Below are 26,257 nucleotides of genomic sequence, written 5' to 3' on the forward strand. Positions count from 1 at the left end.
AATGAAAGAGATATTGTACAATCATTTTCCTTAGGAGGAAATTGAACTCAAGCATTTATGTAACTTACACCTAAGCCAAGGACAGAAATAGCCAAGATGAGGATTTCAGATATAGGTCTGTCTGACTGTATCAGACCATACAGGCTGAGTCCCACCACAGCACAGGTGGTCATCATGCCCTCTTTGTCCTCCAGGAGAAGAGTAAGGTCAGTTAATCTAGCAGACTCTTGATCCTGGCACTTGTTCTGTCTCGGCCAGGAACTCTTATCTCTTTGTTCCACTTGCTCCTTCACTTCATTTGAGACTCTGCCAAATGTCACCTCCTGTAATAGACCCTCCTTGCTTCTCCACCACACCCCAGTCTCTACCCCTTGACCCTGCTTCAGTTTCCTTGTTAGCACTGATGGTTACCTAATAGATGAGGCATTTGTTTCTTGTCTGCCTTCTCCAGTAGATCAAATGCCTCCAAGGGGCTAGACTCTGTCTGTTTTGCTCACTGCTTTTCTCCAGCACCTGAAACAGTGCCTAGAACAGAACCTGGCATGTGGTTGGCTTTAAGTAGATATTAATTTACTGAAAAAGTGGGTGGATGGATAAATGGATGGATGGATGGACAAACCCTTTATTCCCCAAGTGTCAGAAACCCAACTTAAAGTACCTTGGACTCAGAAGGCAATACAGTGGCTTTCATAGTCACCCATCAGCGAGGATGGAAACCCCTGGGCGGGAAACAAGGAGCAAGACCCTTCCAGAATCTCTCTCTTCAACTCTTGTCTCTGCTTCTCTTTTTGGTTCCACTGTCTCAGCTGACTTTCTCCATACTGATAAGACTGTGCATGTTAGCAGCCCCAGGATCACATATTTTTTTCCTCTTTCTTCTGTCCACCTGTTCTTCACCCAATTCTAGTTTGAAAGATCCCAGGGAAGCATTTAGATTGGCCCAATTTGGGTCACATGGTCACACCTTGGTCTCTGTGGCTCAGAGAGTAAGAAGTTAGTAACAGTGACCAAACTCTAGGTCATGTTTCCACCAGTTAGGGTGGGTGGGTGTAGGTTCAAGATACTGTGTTTGGCAGCCCCCATTAGAGTCACTTGGTTGAAGTTGGGAGATCTGTTCTCCAATAGAATAGGGTTCTTTTTCCCAAACAATAGGGGGTGACACGTAGAGCAGACAAACATGATAGATGCCCATGACAAGCATAAATTCTACTCATAACTTTTCAAATTCCTAAAAATAATATTGCATTAAAGAACATCAACACTAAAACATACTGAGCCTCGTTTATTTTATAGAATATACCAGAGAAGACTTCGGTATTTTGTATTAGGGATGTCATTTTGAAAATCAATTATAACTATTCAGTAGACATGCAGCAGTGCTGATAATTAGGTTTTTGATAGAAACCAGCATTATTTTTTAACATCTTTATTGGAGTATAATTGCTTTGCAATGATGTGTTAGTTTCTGCTTTATAACAAAGTGAATCAGCTATACATACAAGCAGCTTATGCAGCTCAATACCAAAAAAACAACCCAATCCAAAAATGGGCAGAGGACCTAAATAGACATTTCTCCAAAGAAGACATACAGATGGCCAACAAACACATGAAAAGATGCTCAATATCATTAATCATTAGAGAAATGCAAATCAAAACTACAATGAGATATCACCTCACACCAGTCAGAATGGCCATCATCAAAAAATCTAGAAACAATAAATGCTGGAGAGGGTGTGGAGAAAAGGGAATCCTCCTGCACTGCTGGTGGGAATGTAAATTGATACAGCCACTATGGAGAACAGTATGGAGGTTCCTTACAAAACTAAAAATAAGAAACCAGCATTTTTTGAATTTGCAGAACAGGTAACTGTGTTGACGATAACTGCTTGCCTGGGCCCGATTGCTTATTTTGTGTCTTCAAATGATTCAATATGAACAGCAGCCTTCAGGTTTCTTCTCCTTTGTGTCAGTCTTTGGAGAGGGAAGAAATTTGTCCCATGCATCTTTATCTCCTATCTCATTATTATGTCTTTCCCATTGCAAACCTGTCAACCTTAGTAAAAGATCATTCTTTGGATCAAAGAATTCAAGTTACGATAACCTTTATTTATAAAGAATGCCTACTGTTTGCCAGCTACAGTTCTAAGCACACCTAGCCCCTCCTAGCCACCCCAGAAGGTAGGTAGTATTTTTTTTTTTTTTTTTTTTTTTTTTTGCCGTACGCGGGCCTCTCACTGTTGTGGCCTCTCCCATTGCGGAGCACAGGCTCCGGACGCACAGGCTCAGCGGCCATGGCTCACGGGCCCATCCAGTCTGCGGCACGCGGGATCCTCCCACTGTTGTGGCCTCTCCCGTTGCGGAGCACAGGCTCCGGACGCGCAGGCTCAGCGGCCATGGCTCACGGGCGCAGCCAGTCTGCGGCACGCGGGATCCCCCCAGACCGGGGCACGAACCCGTGTCCCCTGCACCGGCAGGCGGACTCCCAACCACTGCACCACCAGGGAAGCCCGGTAGGTAGTATTTTTAATCCCCATTTTACAGACAAGAAAACTGAGGTTCAAAGAGGTAAGTGGCTTGCACAAGGGTCATACAGCTAATAAAGTAGCAAGAGCAGGGCTTGGATCCAGCTGGTCTGGCTCCATAGTTCATGGTCCCAACCACTCTGATGGTCCTCACAATTTTTGGGAACAGTCACTGCAGTTGTCCCCTTTTGTGTGTTGTTTTCTTCTACGCTTTCTTGGCTCACGTAGCTGGGGTCCCAGCCATGCAAGGGGGCTGTGCAGGCAGGGAAAGGCACAGACCCAGAGTCTTCTACGGCATCAAGGAGTGTTTAGTCAGACCTTGTAATTCACATTTTTCCTTCTCCCTATGATGTCAGCCACATGAATTTCATCTCACAGTGTGATGGATGATGTTGGCAATAAATCTTCCATGCCCTAGGATCAATGCCTATTAAAGGTGTACAAGAATTTAGAGATCAATTAATCTATTCCCCCAATTTTACTGATGAGAAAATTATTACCCAGAGCAAAATAAGAGCCTTGGACACAATCCCATAGCTATGTGTATTTTCTCCTGCCATCCAGACCCTGCGGCACTGCTCCCAGGCTGCAGAGTAACTGAGATTTGGACCAGTTTTAATCTCAGAGTGATCCCTGGCATGTCCTAAGGACTTAGTCTCAATTTTTTTTAAATACTGGGGGTTGCCTATTTATAACACCCCTTTCTCTCTGAATTATGAACTAATTGAGACATAGAGGAGACAGGAAAGGATCGAAATACAGGCTACATTTGCTGGATGAAGCAGGATTGGCTCTGGGGCAGCAGTGAGCTTTGTAACACTTCACGGTAAGTCTGGCCTTGGGACCAGCACATGCGCAGAGCAGAGGCTCTCCCAGCCAGCCACCTGGGGCCATGGCCTATCTGACCCTGTGGGTCACTGAGAGCAGGAGAGAGAGACCATTCTCTCCTTGACCTTGAATACAGTGCTGACCTTTAGTATGGAAGCCTACCCAATCAAGAACATGGGCCCAGTGGCAATTACACACTCAGTATAACCCAATCAGATAACTCACCTCCTGCCATGGGGAAAAGCCAGTAGAAGGCTAGAGGTTTATTAGTTCTTCTAAGAGTGTGGAAATTCCATTTTTATGATGTTGCCAAAATACAGGAAATGGTGGTTCCCCTGGCTACCAACCAGCACATCATTCCGTAGCACACGAGGATGTGTCACGGTCCCTGACTTGGCTCCATCCGTCTGAAGACAGTGCACGTGTATCCACTAAGCCCTCATTGTCTGCTGTGTTAGTTTCCTGCGGCCGCCACAGCAAATTATCACAAGCTGGGTGACTGAAATCAACAGAAGGGTATTCTCTCACTGTTCTGGAGGCTGGACATCCAAACTTAACGTGTCATCAGGCCGTGCTCCTCGGAAGGCTCTGGGGAGAATCCTTCTGTGCTTTTTCCTCACGTGTGGTGGTTGCTGGTACTCCTTGGCATCCCTTGACCTTGTAACCCATCACCTCCATTCTCTGCCTCCATCTACACATAGGCTTCTTCCTTCTGGGTCTGTTCATGTCTCTGTATCCAAACCTCCCTCTCCTTTCACTTACAAAGACATTACTCATTGAATTAAGTGCCCACCCTACTCCAGTAGGAGTTTATCTTAACTTGAGTACATCGGCCAAGACTCTATTTCCAGGTAAGGTCACAGTCACAGGTATCAGATGAGGGCTTGAACATAGCTTTTTCAGGGGGACATTCAACTCTCTACATTTGCAGAAGGTAAATGTGATGGATCTGCATGTGGTGGGAAGCTGTCTGAGCAGACCTAGAATATGTGATTTTGAGATGGACGTTTATGAGAGCTAGATTTCAGTGTCCCCCATGCAGATGAAGGTGACGGGGCTCAGCAAGGGGAAACAACACGCACAGGGGCTGAGATCTGATCCTATGTGTGCCCAGCTCCCTCCGGATCTGTGGTCCTCTCTCCTCTTAAACAAGGGACCAGCAATAACCAGGTGGTAGAATTAGGAGATAGTCATAGCAATAGGGGCTGAGACAGACTCCAGAGTTAGACTATCAGACTTCAAAAACTGGCTGCCCTGCTTATTAGCTGTGTGATCTTGAGCAACTTATGCAACCTCTCTGTGTCCTCATGTCCTTATATGTGGAAGGGGATAATAATAGTCCTAACCTCATAGGCTGCTTGGAATGACGCCTGCGGTCCAGCAGAAGTAAATGCTCACTAGAGATTAGTTCTGCTCATTTGGTATATTATTCATCCATGAGATTTGGAAACATGGGAAAAATCATTCTTTTAGGAAACCAACACAGAAAAATATATAGTTTCTCACTCTTGCATCAGTGTGTGAGTCCGCGTGTCCTCGGAGCACCAGCTGCAAGTGTTCTGGAATCGTGCTCATAGATCTCCAGACATACTGGGTCAGAGGAAACAAATAGATCCTTGAGCTCAGCAGAGCTAACTTTGCAAACCTGTCCAGATGAGAGTGAACCAGACCAATATATCAGGGTTATTTTAAAATCACAGTGTTCTTCCTACAGCCCAGGAGTCAGTCCTATCATGACCCTACCTCCTGGTCCCTGCTTTATCCACCGTTTCCCTTCCTCAGCCCAGACAGTCCATTAGGAACCACCAGCCCCCTGGCCCTCGGCTGCTTCATTGCTAGAAGGCAGAAGTCGGACCAAGGGATTCTTAAGCCACTTCCTGTGTGTTGTGAGTTTGTGGCCACAGTAGCAGAATTGGTCCCGCATTGTTTTGCCACATTAGATAATGTGAGTTACAGGCCACTTGGAAGATTTTTTGTGTGTGTGTGGTATGCGGGCCTCTCACTGTTGCGGCCTCTCCCATTGTGGAGCACAGGCTCCGGACGCACAGGCTCAGCGGCCATGGCTCACGGGCCCAGCCACTCCGCGGCATGTCAGATCCTCCCAGACCGGGACACGAACCCGTGTCCCCTGCATCGGCAGGCAGACTCAACCACTGCGCCACCAGGGAAGCCCCTGGGAAGATTTTTTGACAGTATGATTTGGGCCCATTGCCAAACCTTTGTGCCTCAGTTTTCTCATCTATATAATGGTTATAGTAAGAATACCTACCTCCTAGGGCTATTGTAAGGATTAGTTGTGAATAGAGCCTTAACCTGGCAAATACTACATAAGGTTTGCTTTTATTTTTATTACTGTCATTATCCTGATTGACACCCACATTTCTGGGTTTTCTGTGCCAAGGATCTTTTCCACATGCTGTAAGGCCAGCTTAGGAGTCAGATCAGCAGAGGTTTGAATCTTAGCTTGGCAATGGTTTTCCCCTCCCTTCCTTCCTTCCTTCCTTCTGTCTTTCCTTCCTTCCTTCCATAACCCAAACATTAAGAGCCCTGCTTTACCTCAGGCCCTAGAGATTTCCAGGGAATTGGGACTCACAGTGTAATGGGGAAGGCACTCACAGTCTGATGGGGGAGGTGAATATGTCAACCAAAAAAGAACAATGTAGTGTGGAGGGTGCTGGTATGGGGATATTACAGACACAGGAGTACAGAGAAGGAGAGCAGAGGAAGGGAAATCTAAGTTCTACCTGGAACAACACATCAAGAGAGGATCCCTGAGGCGCTTTCCTTTGACTTGACTGTTAAGGGCTGAGTGGCTCTACACGGGGCTGAGGTACGGATTAGGGCTCTAATTGTGTTCCTTCCCTCCTTCATTCTTTCATCCTTCAAACTAACAAGGATTGAGTCCCTAGGCCTGTAATCTTTCCATGGGCCATCTATTTCTGTATGGGAAATCCCTAGAAACGCCAACTCATTGGGTCAGTAAAGAACAGCATGCAGGGAAAAATGTGCAAAATGCCTAAATAAATGAGTCTTCATTTCTCTATAGAGGAATTTATATTGTAGCTAGAAACAAAGGATTTGAGTTCTCCTAGCTCTACCGTGAAGTACCAGGATGCTGACAACCACTCCATTTTCATTGTCATCTAATTCCCAATTAAGATTTCTCATTTTAATGAAAAACAAACATGGGCGAGATAGCAACTTTCATTCATAGTTTTTTTCTCAGAGGGAAAACAGGGCACCAAAGCTTCAAAGGTTTGGCACGTGGATGGTGATAGATTTTTATTCTCTCTATGCTTTCTCTGCCTTTTTCAGGGTAGACCATGGTGCTAAAGGAGCCTTCTAAAAGGGGACTGCTGATCTTGTGTAAGCTCTACCTTTCCCATGTGTAAAGGTGGAAGGAAGAAAGAATGAAAAAGGGAAGGTACAAAATTAGGGCTTTAACTCCTGTAGGTGAGATTGGCTGCTCTGTGAGGGTTACCCAGCTTGTGCTCATTGAGCTGAACAAACAGAACAAGACAGATTGACCATTTCTTCAAAAGACTGTTCTGTTGGCTGCAGTGACACTATACTCTTGGCTGCAGTAACACTGTACTCTTGGTTTATCCATCATCCAATTATCCATCATCCATCCTCCATCCATCATCCGTCCATCTGTCCATCCACCCATCCATCATCCATCACCCATCCATCATCCGTCCATCTGTCCATCCACCCATCCATCATTCATAATACATCATCCATCATCCATCCATCCATCATCTATCATCCATCAACCATCCATCCATCCACCCATCCATCATCCATCATCCACCCATCATCATCCATCTGTTCATCCATCCATCCACCTATTCAATGAATATTTATTAAGACCCTCCTGTGGACCAGAAGCCCTTTTAGGGAATATAGCTATGAATAAGAAAGATAAGGTCCCCAACTATTTATTTGACAGGATGCCTCTCAGTCTTCTAAAAGTAACTTGTCCCAAGCTCAAATTTTGTTTTTTTGTTTTTTTTAAAAAAAACATATTTTTAGCTTATCCAGGACACACATGTCCAACAAAGATGGCATAAGGAGGCAGAGAATATAGTCAAGTTGGTCCCAAGCAAAGTTGTTTACTAAGCACTATTCGCCTCTGATATTTTTTAACCTTACCTGTTGGGTTGTCTCCCTTCCAACTTCTCTCTGATATCACAGCCTCACTGACACCTCCTCCCCACGATCTCATCTTATTCTGTATCCTGGATGGGAAGGGCAAGAATTGTATTTAAAAGTACCACTCCTAAGGTTCTCTTTGTATTTTGTTCATATGAACACTTGTATGAGTTTTTAATGTGCAAACCCAAGAGCTGAGTGTGAGAGTAGAGACAAAAGAGAGTTTAATTGAATTGGAAGTGAGAAGAATCTAGATTGGAACAGAGGAGGACTCAACCCTGGAGGGAGTATATAAGGAGGAGAAATGGGAAGGGAGAGGAGGATTCAGAATCCCGCAGGAAGGTATAACCACTGAGAAATTTTCCCAATGGAGAGAGTCTAAATGATTTTTTAATTTTAAATTTTTTAATTTTAAGTTTCTTAAAAAATTTTTTACATGGTTCATTAGTCAAAATAATGTAGAGGCAAACAGTGAAACATCTTAGTACAACTTCCATCCCTGTCTACCCCATTCCACCCTCCCACCCCCCATAAATAATCTTTTTCAGTTTTTAGGTATCTTTCCAGTGTTTCTTTAGCACATACAAACCAAAATTTATTTATGTTTTTATATTCCAAATTCCAAAAGTATTTTAAGAGTGACGTCTAATATTCAACTTAAGTTGTTTGAGTTGTGAGGCAAATCCTCACCATTTACTAAAATCCGCTTCACACCACAGTCTTGTATCAAGTGTGTATGTGTGTGGTTGTATGTGTGTGATGACAAGGGACTGCCAAACTCAACTTCTGATTTCTTCTCCAAACCTGTTTTGCTCCTTTTGCTCAACTGAAAAAAAAAAAATGGCATCACTGTAAAAAAAATCGTGTCCCCACCCACCCATTTGTGTAGCCAGAAACCCAGGAGTGGTGCCCTACCTGCCTCTTTCCCTCATGGCCACATAGAATCCATCAAGGAAGACTGTTGTGATTCTTCTCCAGAATAAATATCCAAGGGCTGGTCTCCTCCTTCCCACTGCAGTCACCCAAGTCCAAGCCACCAGCTTAGAAAACTTCAGTAGCATCTTCTTTGGTCTTTCATTTTTTCCTTGCTTTCCTCCAATCCATTCTCCATGGAGCAGCCATGGTGTTCCCTTTTAAAAAAAAAAATTATTGTGGTAACATACCCATAAAATTTACTGTCTTAACCATTTTTAAATGTACATTTCAGTACTGTTAAATATATTCATATTGTTGTGCAACCAATCTCCTGAACTTCTTTGTCTTATAAAACTGAAACTCTGCACCCATTAAACACCAGCTCCTCGTTTCCTCCTCCCTCCAGCCCCTGAAAACCACCATTCAACTTCCTGTTTCTGCAAGTTTGACTACTTTAGACACCTCATATGAGTATAATCATACAGCATTTGTCTTTTTGTGACTGGCTTATTTCACTGAGCATAATATCCTCAAGGTTCATCCATGTGGTAGCACGTGTCAGAATTTCCTTCCTTTTTAAGGCTCCATTGTATGTTTATACTGTGTTTTGTTCATTCATTCTTCCATCCACGGACATTTGGGTGGTTTCCGCCTTTTGGCTCTTGTGAACAGTGCTGCTATGAACATGTGAATTCTTTTTAAAAGCAAAGTTGATATCCTCTTTCCTTCTTAAAACTCTTTGGGTGTCTCCAGGTAGACCTAGAATAAAATAGAAATTCCTATTTTCCTCTTCCTATTTTCGAATTCTATTTCTAAAAATCCCTGACCGACCTGGCCTCTGATCCCATCTTGCCCTTTGTCCCCCGTTCACGTATCTTTGGTCCCGTGTGCTCCCTTCAGGGGCACAAACCAGTCCTCACACCCTTTGCACCCACGTGCGAGTCTTCTGCCTGGAGAGCTCTCACTCCTTTTCTTTGAAGTCTTGCTTCTTCTTACTCTTCCAGTCTCAACTTCCATGTCTGGAGCACCATCATTTTGAACCTGAACCACTGAAACTGGTTCTCTAATTGTTCTTCTCATCCACCCCAGAGGCCTTCCCTGGCCACCCTACCTAGGGTGACCGCCTGATATTCTCTGTTACTGCGCTCTCTTTGTTTCCTGGGTGTTGACTGAAAAAAATGCACAACCTAAAAGTTGAGAATTACTTCTTATTCGGCAGACTTTCTGAGGACTTAAGCCCTGGATGCAGCCTCTCAGATCGCTCTGAGGGACCGTTCCAAAGAGTATCCAGGATATATAGGAGTTTCTGCCACAAAGACCAGGTGGTCAGAACATCGAAAGTTTACTGTTCATTAAAGAAAACCAGGTACCTCAGGTTAAGGAATTTAGCACTTTTCTATGTATGGGAAGATGCAAAAGTCTGGGCTTATTGAAATCATTCCATTGATAGGCACCTCAGCTCTCTAGGGCCAGTATCTGGTACTTTCTCATCCTGAATCCCCTCAGAGTGCACCTTGGGGGGCATCGTGTTTCTATCATGAGTTCCCTCAGTGTTCACCTTTGGGGCAGCTGTAATGTGATGGCTTGATGGCTGCAACATCCTTTGTTTATTGATCTGAGAGGCAACATTTTCTTCATTGACACTGGTCAGATTTCCAACAATATATATATATCTGTTTGCCTATTGTGTGATTTCTTGACCTTGTTGTAAGCTCACTGGAGGCTGTAAACCATGTCTATTTTAGTTACAACTATGACCTTAGCAAGTTACTAAGAGCCTAGCATTTTCAAGGTGTAGAACACATTTTTGTGGAATAAATGCATAACATTAGCTCTATTTTACAGCTGAAAAAAAAGCAGAATCAGAAAGAGTTAACGCCTTACCCAAGTTAAAAAATATTAACTGCAGGGCAGCGACTTGAACCCAGTTCTCTTCTCCCAAAGGCAACACTCTTTCCACTCTACAGCACATCCTCCCTCAGCTGAAGTTGGGTTCATTTTCTTAATCAGAAGGTCAAATATTATTATTCTTTCACCCAACATCATAACAGTGTTTTCAGTGCTTACTATGTGCCAGGCACTGTGTTAGATGCTGGATCATTAGACAAAGTACAGTTTCTGAACAAATAACTTTTGGTTTCTTATGCTCAGCTCCATTGATTTTTGGGGTGGGATAAGTTTTTGCTGTGGAGCTACCCTGTGTGCACTGTAGGAAGTTTAGCAGCATCCCTGGCCTTGACCCACTAGAAGCCAGTAGCACTCTCCAAGTTATGTCAATCAAGTGCAATTCCAGACGTTGCCACATGTCCACTGGGGGCAAAATGAGAGAGAGAGAGAGTCCCTCGAAAGTCAGAGATTTCATTATGGTGGCCAAGTGCCATGGTTGAGAAAAGTCTTTAAGAAAGGACAGTGAATGTATATCTAATTGGACCAAGAGTGGAAGTGTGCCTTGGGACTGATATTTGGACGAAGTTTCAGACAAAAAGTCAGTCTTTTGGATAAAAGAAGGGATGAAGGTTTTCCTAGACACAGGTCACCACTTGTGCCAAGGCTGGGAAATGTGAAATCAGGGAACTGCATGGAGTTTAACACAACTTAGAGTTCCCTGGGGCAGGAGCCCAGGGCAGGGACTGAACAACTTTGCCAGGAAAGAACAGCCTTGATTTTACTTTGCCATCCTTAGTCTCTATTTCCAGTTTTCCCAATTCGTGTTTGGAAATCATTTGTCTGCACTTAACAAATCAGGGACCCCGGCTTTCCAAGGGAATCTGTTGTCAGCTTCAAGGAGAGCTTTTCTCGCGAGACCTGGCATAGCCTCCAAACACACGGCCTGAATCATGCACTAGAAATCCATATGGAGAAGGGCAGAGATGGGTTTTGAGTTTCAAGGATGAACTTTGCCTTGCATTTGATTATCCTTTGGGGTCTTGGATTTCAGGCAACACAATTAAGAAGTAAGCTGATCACCCACTCTGCTGGAGAAAGAATTCCATAAGCCTCTTAGGCTCAGTGGCCATAATTCAGAACCGAGATTTCTGACCTGTGCCCGACGCATCTGGATTCCTAATGCTGTCAGAATCCATCTCTCATAAAACAATCTCTGTGACCAATGGGGTATTAAGTGAACGTAGCCAAAGCAATTCAGACTGTTAGAAGTTGCAGTGAAACATTTAAATGCCAAACAAGCGAATCCTAAATCCCAACAGAGATAGAACCAAGAGAGTTCTTTCATTATCTGATAGTCAGCAGTTATCCTGAGATTTCAAATCAGGACAAAGTGGCTGCCATTACTTTTTTTACTTTTGTCTTGCTTAGATTAAAATTAAGCTTCTCATATACTTATCTCCTGCCGAGGTCAAGTTCTGTGGCAGTGGTGAGTGTTTGGGACTAGCATTAAGAAGAAGTACTGTAAAATAATACATAAATCCTGAGAACTCATCTCAGTTCATTAAAAAAAAAAACACAATTTTTTGTGGCTCAGGAAATTCTATCCATCCTTTTCACACATGTCGTTAGCTTTCTACTGCTTCTGTAGGAAGAGGATTATTTACCGAGATAATGGTGAGAGCCAGCATTTATTGAAAGCTTCTCACATCCGCATCCCAGACAGTCAGCTAAGCAATTTACACGTATTCCCTCACTTAACCCTTCCACAACCACATGTAACATGGGCTGGTCCTCATCATTGTGCCCGTGAAGAAGCTGAGGGCCAGACAGCATGAGTTCTGTGTCCTAGGTTACATGTTTTTTAGGATGTTTCCCCTCAGGCCAGTTTTGCCCCAAAGTCCTGACCATGAGGCTGTGCTGAGCAAGGCTGTGGGGTGGGTTCAGAGATAACCAGGCAGAGTCCTTTCTTTGCCAGGACTACACAGTCAAGTGGAGCAGGCGGGTGTGGGAATGTACAGCCTCTACCCTGTGTACTAAACACGGAGACGGAGAAAAACACAGCCTGTCTTTGGAGCAGATGGGGAGACCTTCATTTCCAAGAGGGGACCCTTGGGCAGTTTTAAAGGGCAGATGGGAATGAGGTCAACTGAGAAGGCAAGACAGGGCATGGCTGAGGGCACCACGGCATGCAGGAGGGGACTTGAGGTGAGCAAGGGGCTTGGTACGGATGGAATGATGGATCTGCTTGGCGGTATAGCAAGACAGGTAGGCAGGGGCCAGGAAGCAGAGGGCCTGAGAAGTGACTGACCTAAAGTCCCCTTTTTCCTTAGCTCATGGCTAGGAAAGGCTTCTCTGTGTGTTCAGTTGACTTCCTGCCTTGTTCAGTATTTTTAGCCCCTGGGCCCTGATTTATTCTCATTAGTCATTTACCTAGTACTGGTCAGGAAACCACTCTGAAAACTTTGACCAGCTCAGGAAAGATGGAGTCATTTGAGTACTAGCATTTCCCTGAATCTACTCTGGGCATGTACATGTATTCATGTAACAATGCCGGGCAAGAGAGAACAGTCCAGAAGGAGTCAGGTGTAACAATTACTCATCCACTTGTTCATTCATTAATCAAATCTTCTTAGTGCCTTCTCTATGCCAGGCTGAAGACAAGAAGCATTACAGACATTATCATATGTAATGCTCCCCAAATCTCTCCTAAGCAAAGTGTTGTTAGGCCCACTTAACCGATGAGGACCCGGTGCTCAGGGAGCATAAGGCACCTGCTCGGCACGAGGTGCTCCCACCTCTGCAGCTCCAACGCCAGGACTTCCTCACCATCCCAAGCCACAAAGGTAGCAGCAGCTCCTGGCACGAAGCACGTGGCTGTCATAACCAGACGCAGACTTTAGAAATACTCAGTTATCTCAGGCTGATGCAAAGCTGACTTGACCACCCATATTCATATTCATTTGTCCACTCATTTCTCCCACAAGTACATGCACACCTGCTGGGTACCAAGCCCCGGGTGGGTGATGGAGAGAACGCGGCTGAGCTGAGTGTATTGATGTGTGAAACAAGCACTGTGGGTCTCTCTGGTCTGTACCACACAAAAGGACTTTCCTCCTGTGCCCACTCAGGTGAGGGGCAGAGACTAAGAAACAGAGGGAGAAATTACTATTTATAGAGCACCTACTGTATCCCAGGCTCCATGCTAAATCCTTGACAGGCATGATCCCACTGCAACCAAGTGAAGTGGGACGTGCTTATCCCTATTTTAAAGATGAGGTAACTGAGTCTGGTTAAGGTCACAGATTTGCCCGAGGACACCTAGATGGTATCTGCACCAGGGCAACTTTCTGTTGGACTCATTAACTGTTTTTTTGTGCCAAGAAGACTTCTGGCAGTACGCTGAAGTCCAGGGACCCTTTCTCAGAATACCAACTTTGAATCCATAAATAAAAGGCAGACAGTTACAAAAGAAACTGATTATGTTGAAATGTAATTACCAACGTATTTAAACTTTTGAGATTCAGTCGTATACGTGCTTCTTTGTGATGAATCTAATGGCATGATGTAGTGGCAGGTTGAATACTCCCATAATTTCAAAGCAGTGACGAGCATGGCAATACCTGGAGATAACAGGATATAAAATGACCTGTGATTTCTGTTGTGGAAAGTGGCTGGGGCATTGAGGATATTACTGGAGTTTATTCATACATTCATAATTGAAAGACATGGTAATTTTCAGTTTGAGATTAGTGAATTAAAATCTAATTAGTAAATTAAAAATGCAGTGTTTTTCCCATCCAAGCTCATGCACCTCCCCCAAAGTTCTGTCCATGGTTGGGTGTCTGTGGACACCAGGTTAGGGTACTTGCTTTATGTCATTTAGGTCATTCAGTTCTGTTCAAGGAACACTTGATAAGGCTTTGCCTCTGTGAGTCACTATCTGGGCACCACGGAGTGGTACAAGGGAAGTTATTGATGCAGAGGACATGGGAGTGGAGGAGGAATGAAGCTTTGCTGCCTGCTACTATGGGCTGGCATTTTATATCCTGGATCTCGTTTAAGCTGCACTTAAGCATAGGAAGAAACTGAAATTCAGAGAAACGCGCCTGAGGTGTAATAGCTAGTCAGTTGCCAAGCTAGGATCTGAACCAAGCCCTGTCCCATTCCAAGCTGCTCAATCAGATTGAGCATTGGAGGCGCGAGTCCCGCTCCCGCGTGGAGGAGGATGTGTGCGTCTCTATGGAGAGGGACGGGAAATTACGAAAGCCTGCACTCAAGGAGGAAAATTGTTCACTTTTGCTTATTTTGTAGCCAAAAGCTGGGTCTCTTGGATCGGGTTCGCCTTTCTAATCCTCGTGGTAGCAATACTAAAGGAAAGCTATTTACCCCTCTGAATGTAGATGCCATAGAAGAAAGTCCTTCTAAAGAACCAAAGCCTGTTGGCTCAAACAATAAAGAGCGTTTCCGCACCGCCTTCCGCATGAAAGCGTACGCTTTCTGGCAGAGCTCTGAAGGTAACGCCCTTCCTCTTCCTCATCCTGCCTCCTCCATGTCACCTCCTCCCACCCTCTTCCTTCCTCTCCTCCCTCCCTCCCTCCCTCCCTCCCTTCCTTCTCTGTGGAAGAGCCCTGCAGTCTACAAAGTAGCCCTATCCTACTGCCCTGAATCAGCTTCTCACTTGTCTTATCCTCAGCCCCTGGGCTGTGATAGGTCCCTGCACTCACTCCAAGAGCAGAGGGCCCACGTTAGCTTTCTCCTGGGCCAGGGTCACCACATGTGTCTGCACATCCCCTCCAGGGAGCCTTGGGACATTCCACCATGGATCCTAAGGGTGGCCCTGATGAGTGCATTGCCATGGAGGTCACCTTGAAGGATGGAAAGGGGCCAGGTGCAGAGTGTTCTGGACACGTGGGGAACTCAGCACCCCCAGGGGTGGGAAGAGGTGTTGGAAAAGTGCCCCACGGGGGCTGTAGGAGCAACACATCTGTGTGCCCCTTTCACTTATGAAAAGGGAAGATGAGTAGGGCTCAGAAAGTGACTACCACCAAGTCAAGGTCACAAGGATCATGACTGACAGAGCAAGAATCTAAACCCGGGTCTGCCTGATAAACACCCACGTGTGTCCCTTTGCTGCCTCCAAAGGGCCACTCTGGAACCCTGGAATTCACATCACCTCCATCCTAGCCTTCTCCCCCAGCAACAGTCCTGACTTATGGGCACCTCTGACTCAGACTTCTGGATAATGGAAGGGAAATGAGGAGAAAGTCTGAATGACGGAATGACATCACAACGGGAGCACACATCGGGGTTTCTGAAATGGGAATGGAGATTCAGGAGGTTGAGTTTGGATGGCTCTGACCGAACCAGGTCCCCGAGCCTTTCCGAGTACCGTGGCCTGCCGCTGATATGTGTCTCCTTCCCTCTCAGATGCCGGGACGGCTGACCCCATAGCGGAAGACAGGGGCTACGGGAATGACTTCCTCATCGAAGACATGATCCCCACCCTGAAGGCCGCCATCCGAGCCGTCAGGTAACGCCCCCTCCTCCCTACCTGTGGGCCTCCCAAGGCCCCAGCTCAGCTCCCACAGGATGCGGTTTTGTAAAGTGCTCTTGGGCTCTGGGAAGGTGGGCAGAGGATCCCTCAAGTAACCCCTGAGTCAAGTCCAGAGACTATGTCAATTCTAAGGGAGCGGCTACAGTAGCAGGTCATCCTGGGAGGCTCTTGCTCTCCGTTTTATAAAAATGCTTCCACAGGCCCCTGACAGTGTTTCTGACTGTCACCCTCTTGTCTCGCTTTGGCCACCATTTATTTTAAAGAATGTTGGGGAGGCGCAGGTGTATTGACATGGAGTTTTCTTTTATAGGCTTCTTACGCAAAATAGCTTTTCTTCCGTCTGTCTTCATCCATCTAGTTCTTTTTTAGTTAGCATTTTCAACAAGATAATCAAGGATAGGATTTTTTTGTCTGCTTCAGCCAAGACTGTAATTCACCCTGGCTATTTCTGTTTTGTTTTGAATTCCACAAGCAAATAAAAATATGCTACTACTTCAAGAAAACTTTGACCAGGATATGGGCTTATAAGCACTCCGCCATAGTGGCAGTGAATTCTAGAAACTAAGTCGGAGTCTCTGAGAACTAGTCGTGATATTTTCAGAAGATTCCCAGTCCAATAGATCAGGGAGCACAATAGTTTATAATATGTGGCCCTCAGCAAGGCCGCTGGCCTGGTTCCTCATGATCCCATGCTGTACAATGTCCCAGAAATGAGGCTGGATAAAAACACAACTACCTGGATTCATAACTGGTTGAATGGTCTTATTCAAAGAAAACCAATGAATGAATCTGTGTCAAGCTCGAGGGAGGTCTCTGCCGGAATGCTTCATGGTCTGGCTTCTGCCCTATCCTTTTTAGCATTGTCATTGATGCCTTAGTTCAGGGGTTGGCAAACTTTTTCTGTAAAGAGCCAGGTAGTAAATATGTCAGGATTTATGATCCATAGGTCTCCGCTGTATTCAACTTTGATTTTGTAGTGCAAAAGCAACAAACAGTCTGTACATGAATGACTGGGACTGTGTTCCAACATAACTTTACTTTCAAAAACAGGCAGTGGGCCAGATTTGGCCTGCAAGCCATAGTTCCTGATACCTACCTTAGATGGAGCTATGTAAAGGGCAGGCTTAGAAAATGACATAAAATTGGAAAGGATGGCGAGTTGGATATACAATCAATAGGCAAAAATAGTGTTTAGGGGTTGACACCATGGGCTATGACAAACAAAATGAGCCTTGATGCACCATAAAAAAACACCTGTACATGGGACTTCCCTGGTGGTCCAGTGGTAAAGAATCCTCCTTACAGTGCAGGGGACTCAGGTTCGATCCCTGGTCAGGGAACTAAGATCCCACATGCTATTGAGCTCGAGCGAGAAGAGAAAAGAAAGAGAAAACCTGAATGCCACAACTAGAGAGAAACTCAAATGCCACAACTAGAAGAGAAGAGAAAACCCGAACGCCACAATTAGAGAGAAAACTGTTGCCGCTACAAAAGATCCCTCATGCCTCAACAAAGATCCTGCATGCCACAACTAAGACCCGATGCAGCCAAAAAATAAAATACCTGTACAAGTATAAGATGGGAGGACCTGGGAAGCCATGTTTCCTACCTGGCCTATGATTAAAGGTTTTAATTGTCACTATGTTCAGCAAGAGTTGACCTTGTGATGGGAATTTCAAGGAGCATTCATCACCTAGGATGACTTTATTGGTTCCCAGGAAGATGGAGGTGAGGGTTCAGCATCTCCAAGTTCTGGGTGCCCCACTTAATTGAGAACCTGAGAAAACTCGGGGAACAGAAGCTAGCTTTTCTCTTCCAGGAGCTCATAAGCCAAAAGACTAAGGAGGCTATTGAGGAAGAGATATGTCAGCTGTCCTCACATAGAAAGCAGTGTGACACAGGATTGGGACCATGAGCCTTGTCCGCATACAAACCTGGGTTTGAAGAAAACTCTGACGTTATGAGCTAGATGGCCCTGGGAAGATGCTGAAGCTCTCTTGGCCACAGTTGCATCATCTGTGAATTGGTCTATTAGAAAATTGTTAAAAATGCACTTAGCTCAGTGTCTGGCATGTAATGAATGTGAAATAAATGTTAGCTCTTATTGTTACTATGAATTTATTATTCAAATGAGTAAAAGGAGGTAGTCATGAAGGAGAGACGCCAGCCAGCCTCATTCAGTGTGTTTCCAAGAGGTAGAACCAGGACCAAGAGTTGAAACTTCTCATCAAGTTGTTTCTCTTTGGATCTTTTATCCTCCCCTGCCCGAGAGTTTGCTCATCTTGTATCATAATTTCCTTTACTCTTCACTCTTGATGTACAAATGTCTCTACTTTGCCTTGCAGAATTCTACAATTCCGTCTCTATAAAAAAAAATTCAAGGAGACTTTGAGGCCTTATGACGTGAAGGATGTGATTGAGCAGTATTCTGCCGGACATCTTGACATGCTTTCCAGGATAAAGTACCTTCAGACGAGGTAAGACAGCACACCTGGAAGGATGGTGCTCTCCTGACTGCTAAGGAATTAGACAGAGCCAGGTAGACCTTAGAGCTGAGGGTGAAAGGCATTCACTAATCCACAGTGCAGGGCAGAAATTTTAAGAACAAACATATTCATCAAACATGGATGTCAAGGCCAACCAATACCAGATCAGACAGGCTGGGAAGAATTTCTGTGACATTGACACGGCCAAGATCAACACCCTGATCAGGCCTCAGGGAGAAAAAAGGCATCTGTGCTACTGGCCCCTGACTGTGCTGCTTTGGATGTTGCCAACAAAATTGGGATTATCTAAAATGAGTCCAGTTGACTAATTCTAAATATAAATTTTCACCCAATTAAAAGTTCATCAAGTGTTATTTATACTAGTGAAAATATGGAAACAGCATTGATTTCCAATTCGCAATAATTGCCTCCATTTTTGTTAAGCACCTGGGTGTGCTACATTTATGTCTCTAATCCCTTATAACCCCCTAAGTATTGCATTATAGCTGCCATTTTACCAGTGATAAAACTGAAGCTCATAGGACAATGGATTTGCCCAAAACTACCCAGCTACTAGGTGGCAGAGCTGGAAGTCAAACCAGATCCAACTGGTTACAAAGCTCCCATTCTCTGTAACATACCACACTGCCTCAATTCTATAAATAGTGATTAAGAAAATAATGGTAGGGCTTCCCTGGTGGCGCAGTGGTTGAGAGTCCGCCTGCCGATGCAGGGGACATGGGTTCGTGCCCCGGTCCGGGAAGATCCCACATGCCGCGGAGCGGCTGGGCCCGTGAGCCATGGCCACTGAGCCTGCGCGTCCAGAGCCTGTGCTCTGCAATGGGAGAGGCCACAACAGTGAGAGGCCCGCGTACCGCAAAAAAAAAAAGAAAATAATGGTACCTGCTCTCATTAAAAAGTTACGCAGCCATCAAATGACATGTTAAAAATGTATATAGTGAGATAAAAATTTATGTGATTAGTGAATATATATATGCATAATATGATTACTAATAGTACACTTAGATACCTATGTGGACATACATATGATTATATTTATATATAGTCTACCTAGATCTTGTGATGATATTAACTATGTTATTTATATACTATGATTACAAAAATGTACACACATAACGTTTATTCAGAAATATACACAACACATACACACTCTCCCTTACAGGAGCCTAAAGGAAAGAAATAAGTCTTCCCCCAAGGGGTTACCATAGCTCTACTGATGTGATGAGTCCATGTGTGATCGTTTTTCTACTTTTTAAATTTATCAAATCTTCAATGAATTGTAAAAACATCCTTTTAAAAAGAAAATCATTTAAAACAACTAAAGGACACTTTGATGTCAAGTCATAGAACAGACATCAGGAAGCCAAAGCCCTGTCTGAGGCTCATTCTCAGACCTGTGTGAGATTTCAAATTGACATGAGTCAGGCCCTCTCTGGACCTGTTTTCTCATCTGAATATTTCACCATTGGGTTGTCCTGCAGAGTTAATAGGACCATCATGTTGAATGAGTCGGCCATTAGCGATGCTGTTGGGTTGGAAGAATGCTTATTTGTGACCGTCCTTTATCCATAAATGGAATACCAACTGTGATGGCCCAGCATAGTGGCGGGCACACAATCGGCGCTCAATGCCTGCCGAGCAAAAGGATGTGTGAACAAGTTCTGAGCCTAACATGCTGTTATTTATGCAATATGTGTCTCTGAGAGATGGAAGGAGGGAACATGATGTCTAAGACATACCAGCCTCCAAAAATATCAGCCCATCTTAATGTGCATTGAGTGGACCTTTGCACAGTCATCATGTTTGGTATTTATCAGGCACATGAGTTTCTGAGTCTTAGCGGGAGGTTGACTGCCTAAGTGGGCTAATCACATACCCCGAGCCATGCTGATATTGCAGGAGGCCAGAGAGAAAGGAAGGATGATTTAGTACATGGTGGGGTCACTGGAGGAGCGGTTGGGTTTGCAGAGAGACAGAGTGAGGCATGGCTTCTTCTGGGTGCATGGTCTTAGCGGTCCTAGGCCTGTGATAAGCCTTCAAGGCTGCTCCCACACCCTGCCCCTGCCCTAGCCCTGCAACTTGATGAGGTTGGGGGGGGGTGCGTTTGTCTCCTGCTGTGCTCAGGGTGGCGCAGATAGGGAGCTAGTGGCTTGAGCAGAAATGGAAGCAAGGTGTGGGAGCCAGTGGGTGTGGGAGCCAGTGTTGGATCCATTCCTCTAATGGTCGGAGAAGCCTGCAAAGCAGCAGAGAAAAGAGCACGGCTGAAAACAGAGCCTAGGGTTTAGAAGGAAAAACTCACTAACTAGATGTTTTGGGTGGAATAAAAGAGCTGGAAGACCAGATAGGCTGTAGCACACATGACATTTCCTGTAAGAAATAACAAGACACAACTGTCACCCTGTCTCAGTGGTTTGGCTCTCTCTCTCCCCTGGGATAGAGAGATGCTCTCGGTACCCCTGGACCGAAAAAAGAAAATGATACATTGAGATTATAAATTCTTTCTCTCTTTCTGGCTCTCTCTCTCTGTCTCGCCCTCTCTTTCTCTCTCTCTCCCTCTCCTCACCTCTTCCTTTCCCTTTCCCCTTTCCTCTCTCTTGTTTATCTTCTCCTTTATGTTCCAAACCCACAGCTGACTACAGAAGGAAGAGAATGAATTGCTTTCTTCTCTTTTCATGTAAAGCTGTTTTTAATTTAATCCCCTCTCTTTGTGTGCTCTCTTTCAGAATAGATATGATTTTCACCCCTGGACCTCCATCTACTCCAAAACATAAGAAGTCTCAGAAAGCATTCACCTACCCATCCCAGCAATCTCCCAGGTGGGGCCTATGGTCATGGGCTGACAGGCTGTGTGGTGCCAAAGCCCACAGAGCATTCCCCAAATCTCAGCTGGGTTCCTTCACGGTGGGGTGAGGTTGCCATTCCCCTAAACCAGATGAAGAGAAAGAGTTTGAAGCCTATTCCGGCCTGTGGCCATTTGAGAGGTTTCTGTACAAAAGACTTGCAGCCCTTCCACCCAGACCCTGTAGGTGACACTGCTTTTTATGGCTACTGAAAATGAAACTAATGGTTTCCTAGTTATAAAATAAGAGGAGACTTATGAGCTTTTTTGTAACTGAAAGAATATGTCATGTTAGCAGAGCCCAAGGCACTCCTGGTCAGCTAACTTGGCTTTTCCTGCGTCATCACCCACAGAGCCCAAGAAGGAAATCAGATGTCAGGTCCCTGACAACATTGTAACAGGTAGAGCTGTGTCCCTCAACAGAGCAGCTCTGCTGCCCCTCAAAAATTGTTTGAGAATTGTCCTTTGCTAGGTCCTCATGAACAAGGAGCCATCCTTTAGAACAGTGGTCCCCAACCTTTTTGGCACCAGGGACTGATTTTATGGAAGACAACTTTTCCATGGACTGGGGGTTGGGGGGATGGTTTCAGGACGATTCAAACACATTACATTTATTGTGCCCTTTATTTCTATTATTATTACATTGTAATATATAATGAAATAATTATACAACTCACCATAAGGCTGACAGGAGACGGAGCTCAGGTGGTAATGCAAGCAATGGGGAGCGGCTGTAAATACAGGTGAAGCTTCGCTTGCTTGCCCATTGCTCACCTCCTGCTGTGCAGTCTGGTTCCTAACAGTAGCGGTCCGTGGCCCGGGCGTCGGGGACCCCCGCTTTAGAAAGTCCACTGTAAAAGAAATGTACACTTCTTTATTCCCAAATGTGTTCAAGGCAGGTAACATGAGTGAAGGGAGGTAGGCATAAGAAATGTTATGCACCTTATCATAATAAGGCTCCTTATTATTAAAGAAGGAAGAACATAAGGAGGATAATACACAGCCTCTAATCTTTGGCCTCAACCCTGGGGATAGAATAGCAAGGGGTGAACGTGCCCCATCCCAAGGAGGTAATTGTTACTTTGTTCTGCTGTTGCTAATTTTACCAATGAAGATCGTCTGTTTCCAGAGAGTCTGATTTCTCAAGAAGAGCTGCATATCCAGATTTGATGTACAGTTCCCCATTTTGGAGATGGCTTAAATGTTTAGAACCCTGTGCAAGCCAAGGAAAACACTGGTGGGCTTGGATTCAGCACACAGGCCACCAGTTTTTGGCATCTGCTTTAATTCAAGATTGCTCAGCCCAAGACAGGCCAGGGTCTTAGCAGGAGTCAGTAGCCTAGAGAGAAAAACCAACTGCCTAGAAAGTGCCAGACAAGAATGGTTTCAAGCAATAGCTAGGTGCCCTGAAAGGTCTCTTCTGCATAGAAGAATATTGAAACTAACTGGAATTTAGGCAGATATGAACTGTGCCTGGCCAAGGAGCAAATGCAGCACACGTCTCAATCCTGTTACCTACGAATATCATCTTTTGCATCATTTTCCAGATTTCACATCTGTTTTCCAGTCTTAACTAAATGAAACAGATGAAATATTGGAATATCGGTCCCCACTGTGTAGAATTTCAGAGATGAGACAACCCCTTCCCCACTCCATCCTCAACCAGTCGTCTGAGACAGAAAGGTTGAGGAACATAATTTAAAGGAATCAAACACTCTGGGCACAGTTATTAACCTTGACACAAAGCTTCCTAAGAGCAGCTTAATATTCAGCTTCAGGACTTCCCGGGCGGTCCACTGGTTAAACTTCACACTTTCCTGCAGTAAACATGGTAAACATGAGAGGTCCCTGTTGAAGACAGGAAAATGCTGGCCTTTCCTGATGCCCATTTTTCTCCAGAGTTGCGTGGCCTCTTCCAGACTACGTCAGCCTGAACACGAGAAGGATAGTTCCAGGGGCCACAGCCCACCTAGCTGAAATGACCTTGCAAGGCAAAAATAGATATCACGATCTTACAGCATTATGGGCTCTTTCCTAGGAATGAACCATATGTGGCCAGACCATCCACATCCGAAACTGAAGACCAAAGCATGATGGGGAAGTTTGTGAAAGTCGAAAGGCAGGTAGGTCCTTCCTTTCTCTCACCAAAAAACAAGTATGTGAAATTTATTTTCAAATGTCATTTTTTTCATAGGGAGATAACATACTTGAGAATCTACCATTCATAAAAGGATCTGGAAATGAAATCACTGATTTAGCACTTTACTGGTTGGGTGATCACATGCAAGTGAATAAATTGTTCTGAGTCTTAGTTTCCTCGTATGTAGAATGGGGATTTTAATACCTCATAAGGTTGCCATGAGGATTAAATCAGTTGATACCTGTAAATTATCTACAGTAGTAGCTGGCACACAGTAAACACTCAACAAATGGTAGCTACTGTTATCATGAACTTCATGGTGTTTAAGGAATGTTGGTGAGCTTCTCCACATTTATTCATAATCCTCCTTCCCTGAAGTTTTGGTCAGTGTGTGGCCGGTGTGAAGGGGCCTGGAGGAGGCTGTGGGTGGGGTTCCTTCAGGGCAGAAAGAAACCCATTCAGTCACAGCACCCTAGGTAGCCCACCTCTCCTTTCTGCAGTAAAGCAGCTTATATTTCAGGATTGTTTGCCCAACTTTACACTAGATAAATAGCACTGTCCATTTCCTTTAGGGTTCCTATCAATCCTTTTATTTTATTCAGAGCCTAAAATTGGATCTGTGCAGAAGAAACGAGAAAATTTGAATGATTATTCTTTTTTGGTATATCAAGAATGTCCTTTTCCATCTTAAATTTTTAATTTGTCATCTCAGCTCTTCCATTTACCTGCTCTGTGATGTTTGATGAGTTACATCATCTCTCTGTGCCTCTATTTCCTCACCTGGAAAATAGAGAGAATAATAGTATCCACCTCATAGGGCTGTTATGAAAATTAAATAAGCTAATATCTTAAAAGTGCATACTAACTGCTAGAGAAGTATTAGTTATTGTTAAGGCTTGGGTACCAACTCAGCCATGACCTAGTTCTATGCTTTGTGTCTTTATCTGTAAGAGAGGATGGTAGACCTGCCTGCAGTGCTTCCTGGTGAGTTATGATCTGTCAGGGAAAGAACATGCCATGCACACATGAATGCACACTTGTGTCTGTGCACGCAAAGATCTTGATACGTTCTCAATTTTGTAGGTAGGAACAGATAGATGCAGCTTATCTCAGTGTATCTTCCACTGGCCTCCAAGACCCCTAGGCAGGGTCTCCAGTTCTGAGAAGCTCAATTCTTGCTAACCACCGCCTTTGTATCTTTGGGGCTTACATCACCAGGTAGGGGAAATGTGCACAAATAGTCTAGATGCTTCTGTAAGGGGCTGTTTGCAAATCAAGAACTCCCGCTCCTAGACCCAAACGGCAGCAGCAAGGCCACCTCCTCCTGGGGTAAAACTTGCCCTCCAGCCATCTCTCTGCTTCCGGCTTTCTGGAAAGTCCTTGCCCTGTGTGTTTTTTTTTTTTTTTTAGATTAGCACGAATCCATGCTCAAGGCTCAAAATCAAGAGGCACGAAATAATTAGCTGTTATGATCATTATGACTTGCAAGAACCCTCTTCCTTTCTGAAAAGTAAATCCTATCGTTTTTCCTCCCGACCAATAAAACGACCCGCAGGTCCGGAGGAAGCAGTGATTCACGGTTCCTTGTATTTTCCAGGTTCACGACATGGGGAAGAAACTGGATTTCCTGGTGGATATGCATATGCAGCACATGGAGCGGCTGCAGGTGCACGTCACTGACTTCTACCCGACCAAGGGCACCTCTTCGCCAGCTGAGGTAGAGAAGAAAGGGGACCACAGGGATTCGGATTTGAAAACTATCATGTGTAACTACTCCGAGACCGGCACCCCCAACGCTCCCTACAGCGTCCACCAGGTGACCATTGACAGAGCCGGCCCCTACGGGTTTTTTGCCCACGACCCCGTGAACCTGTCCCGAGGGGCACCCAGTTCTGGAAAGGTTCACGCCACCCTTTCCTCCTCGGCGACCACCTATGCGGAAAGGCCCACCGTCCTGCCTATCTTGACTCTTCTCGACTCCCGAGGGAGCTACCACTCCCAGGCTGAACTGCACAGTCCCTGCTCGGACCGGGTCTCGCCCCAGCAGAGACGCAGCATCACCCGGGACAGTGACACGCCCCTGTCCCTGATGTCCGTCAACCACGAGGAGCTGGAACGCTCTCCAAGTGGCTTCAGCATCTCCCAAGACAGAGACGATTATGTGTTTGGCCCGAGCGGGGGGTCAAGCTGGATGAGGGAGAAACGGTACCTCGCCGAGGGTGAGACAGACACGGACACAGACCCCTTCACGCCCAGTGGCTCCATGCCTTTGTCGTCCACGGGGGATGGTATTTCTGATTCGATATGGACCCCTTCCAACAAGCCCACTTAAAAGGGGTCGTGGGCTGGCTCCTCCTTGTAATGTAGACAGACTTTGTATAGCTCACTTGCTCTCACACCCGCCATGTACCTGTGAGATCCCCAGTGGCTGCATCAAACGCATGCATGTGCGTGGTAGCCCCACCTGGGCTGGGGCTTCTCGTGGCCTTTTTCTTCTCCAGGTGACCACAGTGAAGCCGCTTCCTTTCAAGCATGGTTTGCATGACTTTACACTATATAAATGGTACCGCTAACCTCTTTAGGATACACATTTATCCGCTGTTCTTACTTTGAATCATGACTGGACCAGTACAGGGAGAAATGACTGAGGAGCCGTGCTATGTGTCTGTGTGGTTGTCCGGTTTGGGTTTTGGTTGGGTGAGCAGAGAAAATCGTTTACGTTGTTTCTAGCATCACTGCCCCTTTGTGTAAAACAGTCCAACAATTAACCGTTTTCTAAAGCAAGCAAATAATTCTCTCAACAAAAATACATTGCGTACCAGTGACGTTGCCTCCTGAGCTAAAAACATGAGGGCAGGAACGAGAATTACATGTTCAAAACCAAGAATTTAAAACATTATTTTATTAAGG

The 26,257-nt window shown here is 45.1% G+C and overlaps 1 protein-coding gene across 2 annotated transcripts in view; it reads left to right on the forward strand.

Annotated features, from left to right (window-relative positions):
- Positions 1 to 25,939, forward strand: part of KCNQ3 (potassium voltage-gated channel subfamily Q member 3) — a gene marked incomplete at its 5' end in the record, with an annotated part of 282,422 nt that extends 256,483 nt beyond the window's left edge. The window contains 7 exons of one of the 2 annotated variants that reach the window (XM_082601312.1): positions 13,155 to 13,177; positions 14,619 to 14,821; positions 15,735 to 15,837; positions 18,207 to 18,338; positions 21,092 to 21,184; positions 23,246 to 23,330; positions 24,945 to 25,939. In XM_082601312.1, coding sequence (XP_082457438.1) covers positions 13,155 to 13,177; positions 14,619 to 14,821; positions 15,735 to 15,837; positions 18,207 to 18,338; positions 21,092 to 21,184; positions 23,246 to 23,330; positions 24,945 to 25,679 — 1,374 coding nt within the window. In that variant the 3' untranslated portion in view covers positions 25,680 to 25,939. The remainder of the gene's footprint in view (positions 1 to 13,154; positions 13,178 to 14,618; positions 14,822 to 15,734; positions 15,838 to 18,206; positions 18,339 to 21,091; positions 21,185 to 23,245; positions 23,331 to 24,944) is intronic. The other variant, XM_082601313.1, reaches the window with a different exon arrangement.
- Positions 25,940 to 26,257: the final 318 nt, after the last annotated feature.

The sequence above is a fragment of the Mesoplodon mirus genome (genome assembly GCF_964341445.2).
Source record: "Mesoplodon mirus genome assembly, chromosome: 16".
Taxonomy (NCBI): domain Eukaryota; kingdom Metazoa; phylum Chordata; class Mammalia; order Artiodactyla; family Ziphiidae; genus Mesoplodon; species Mesoplodon mirus.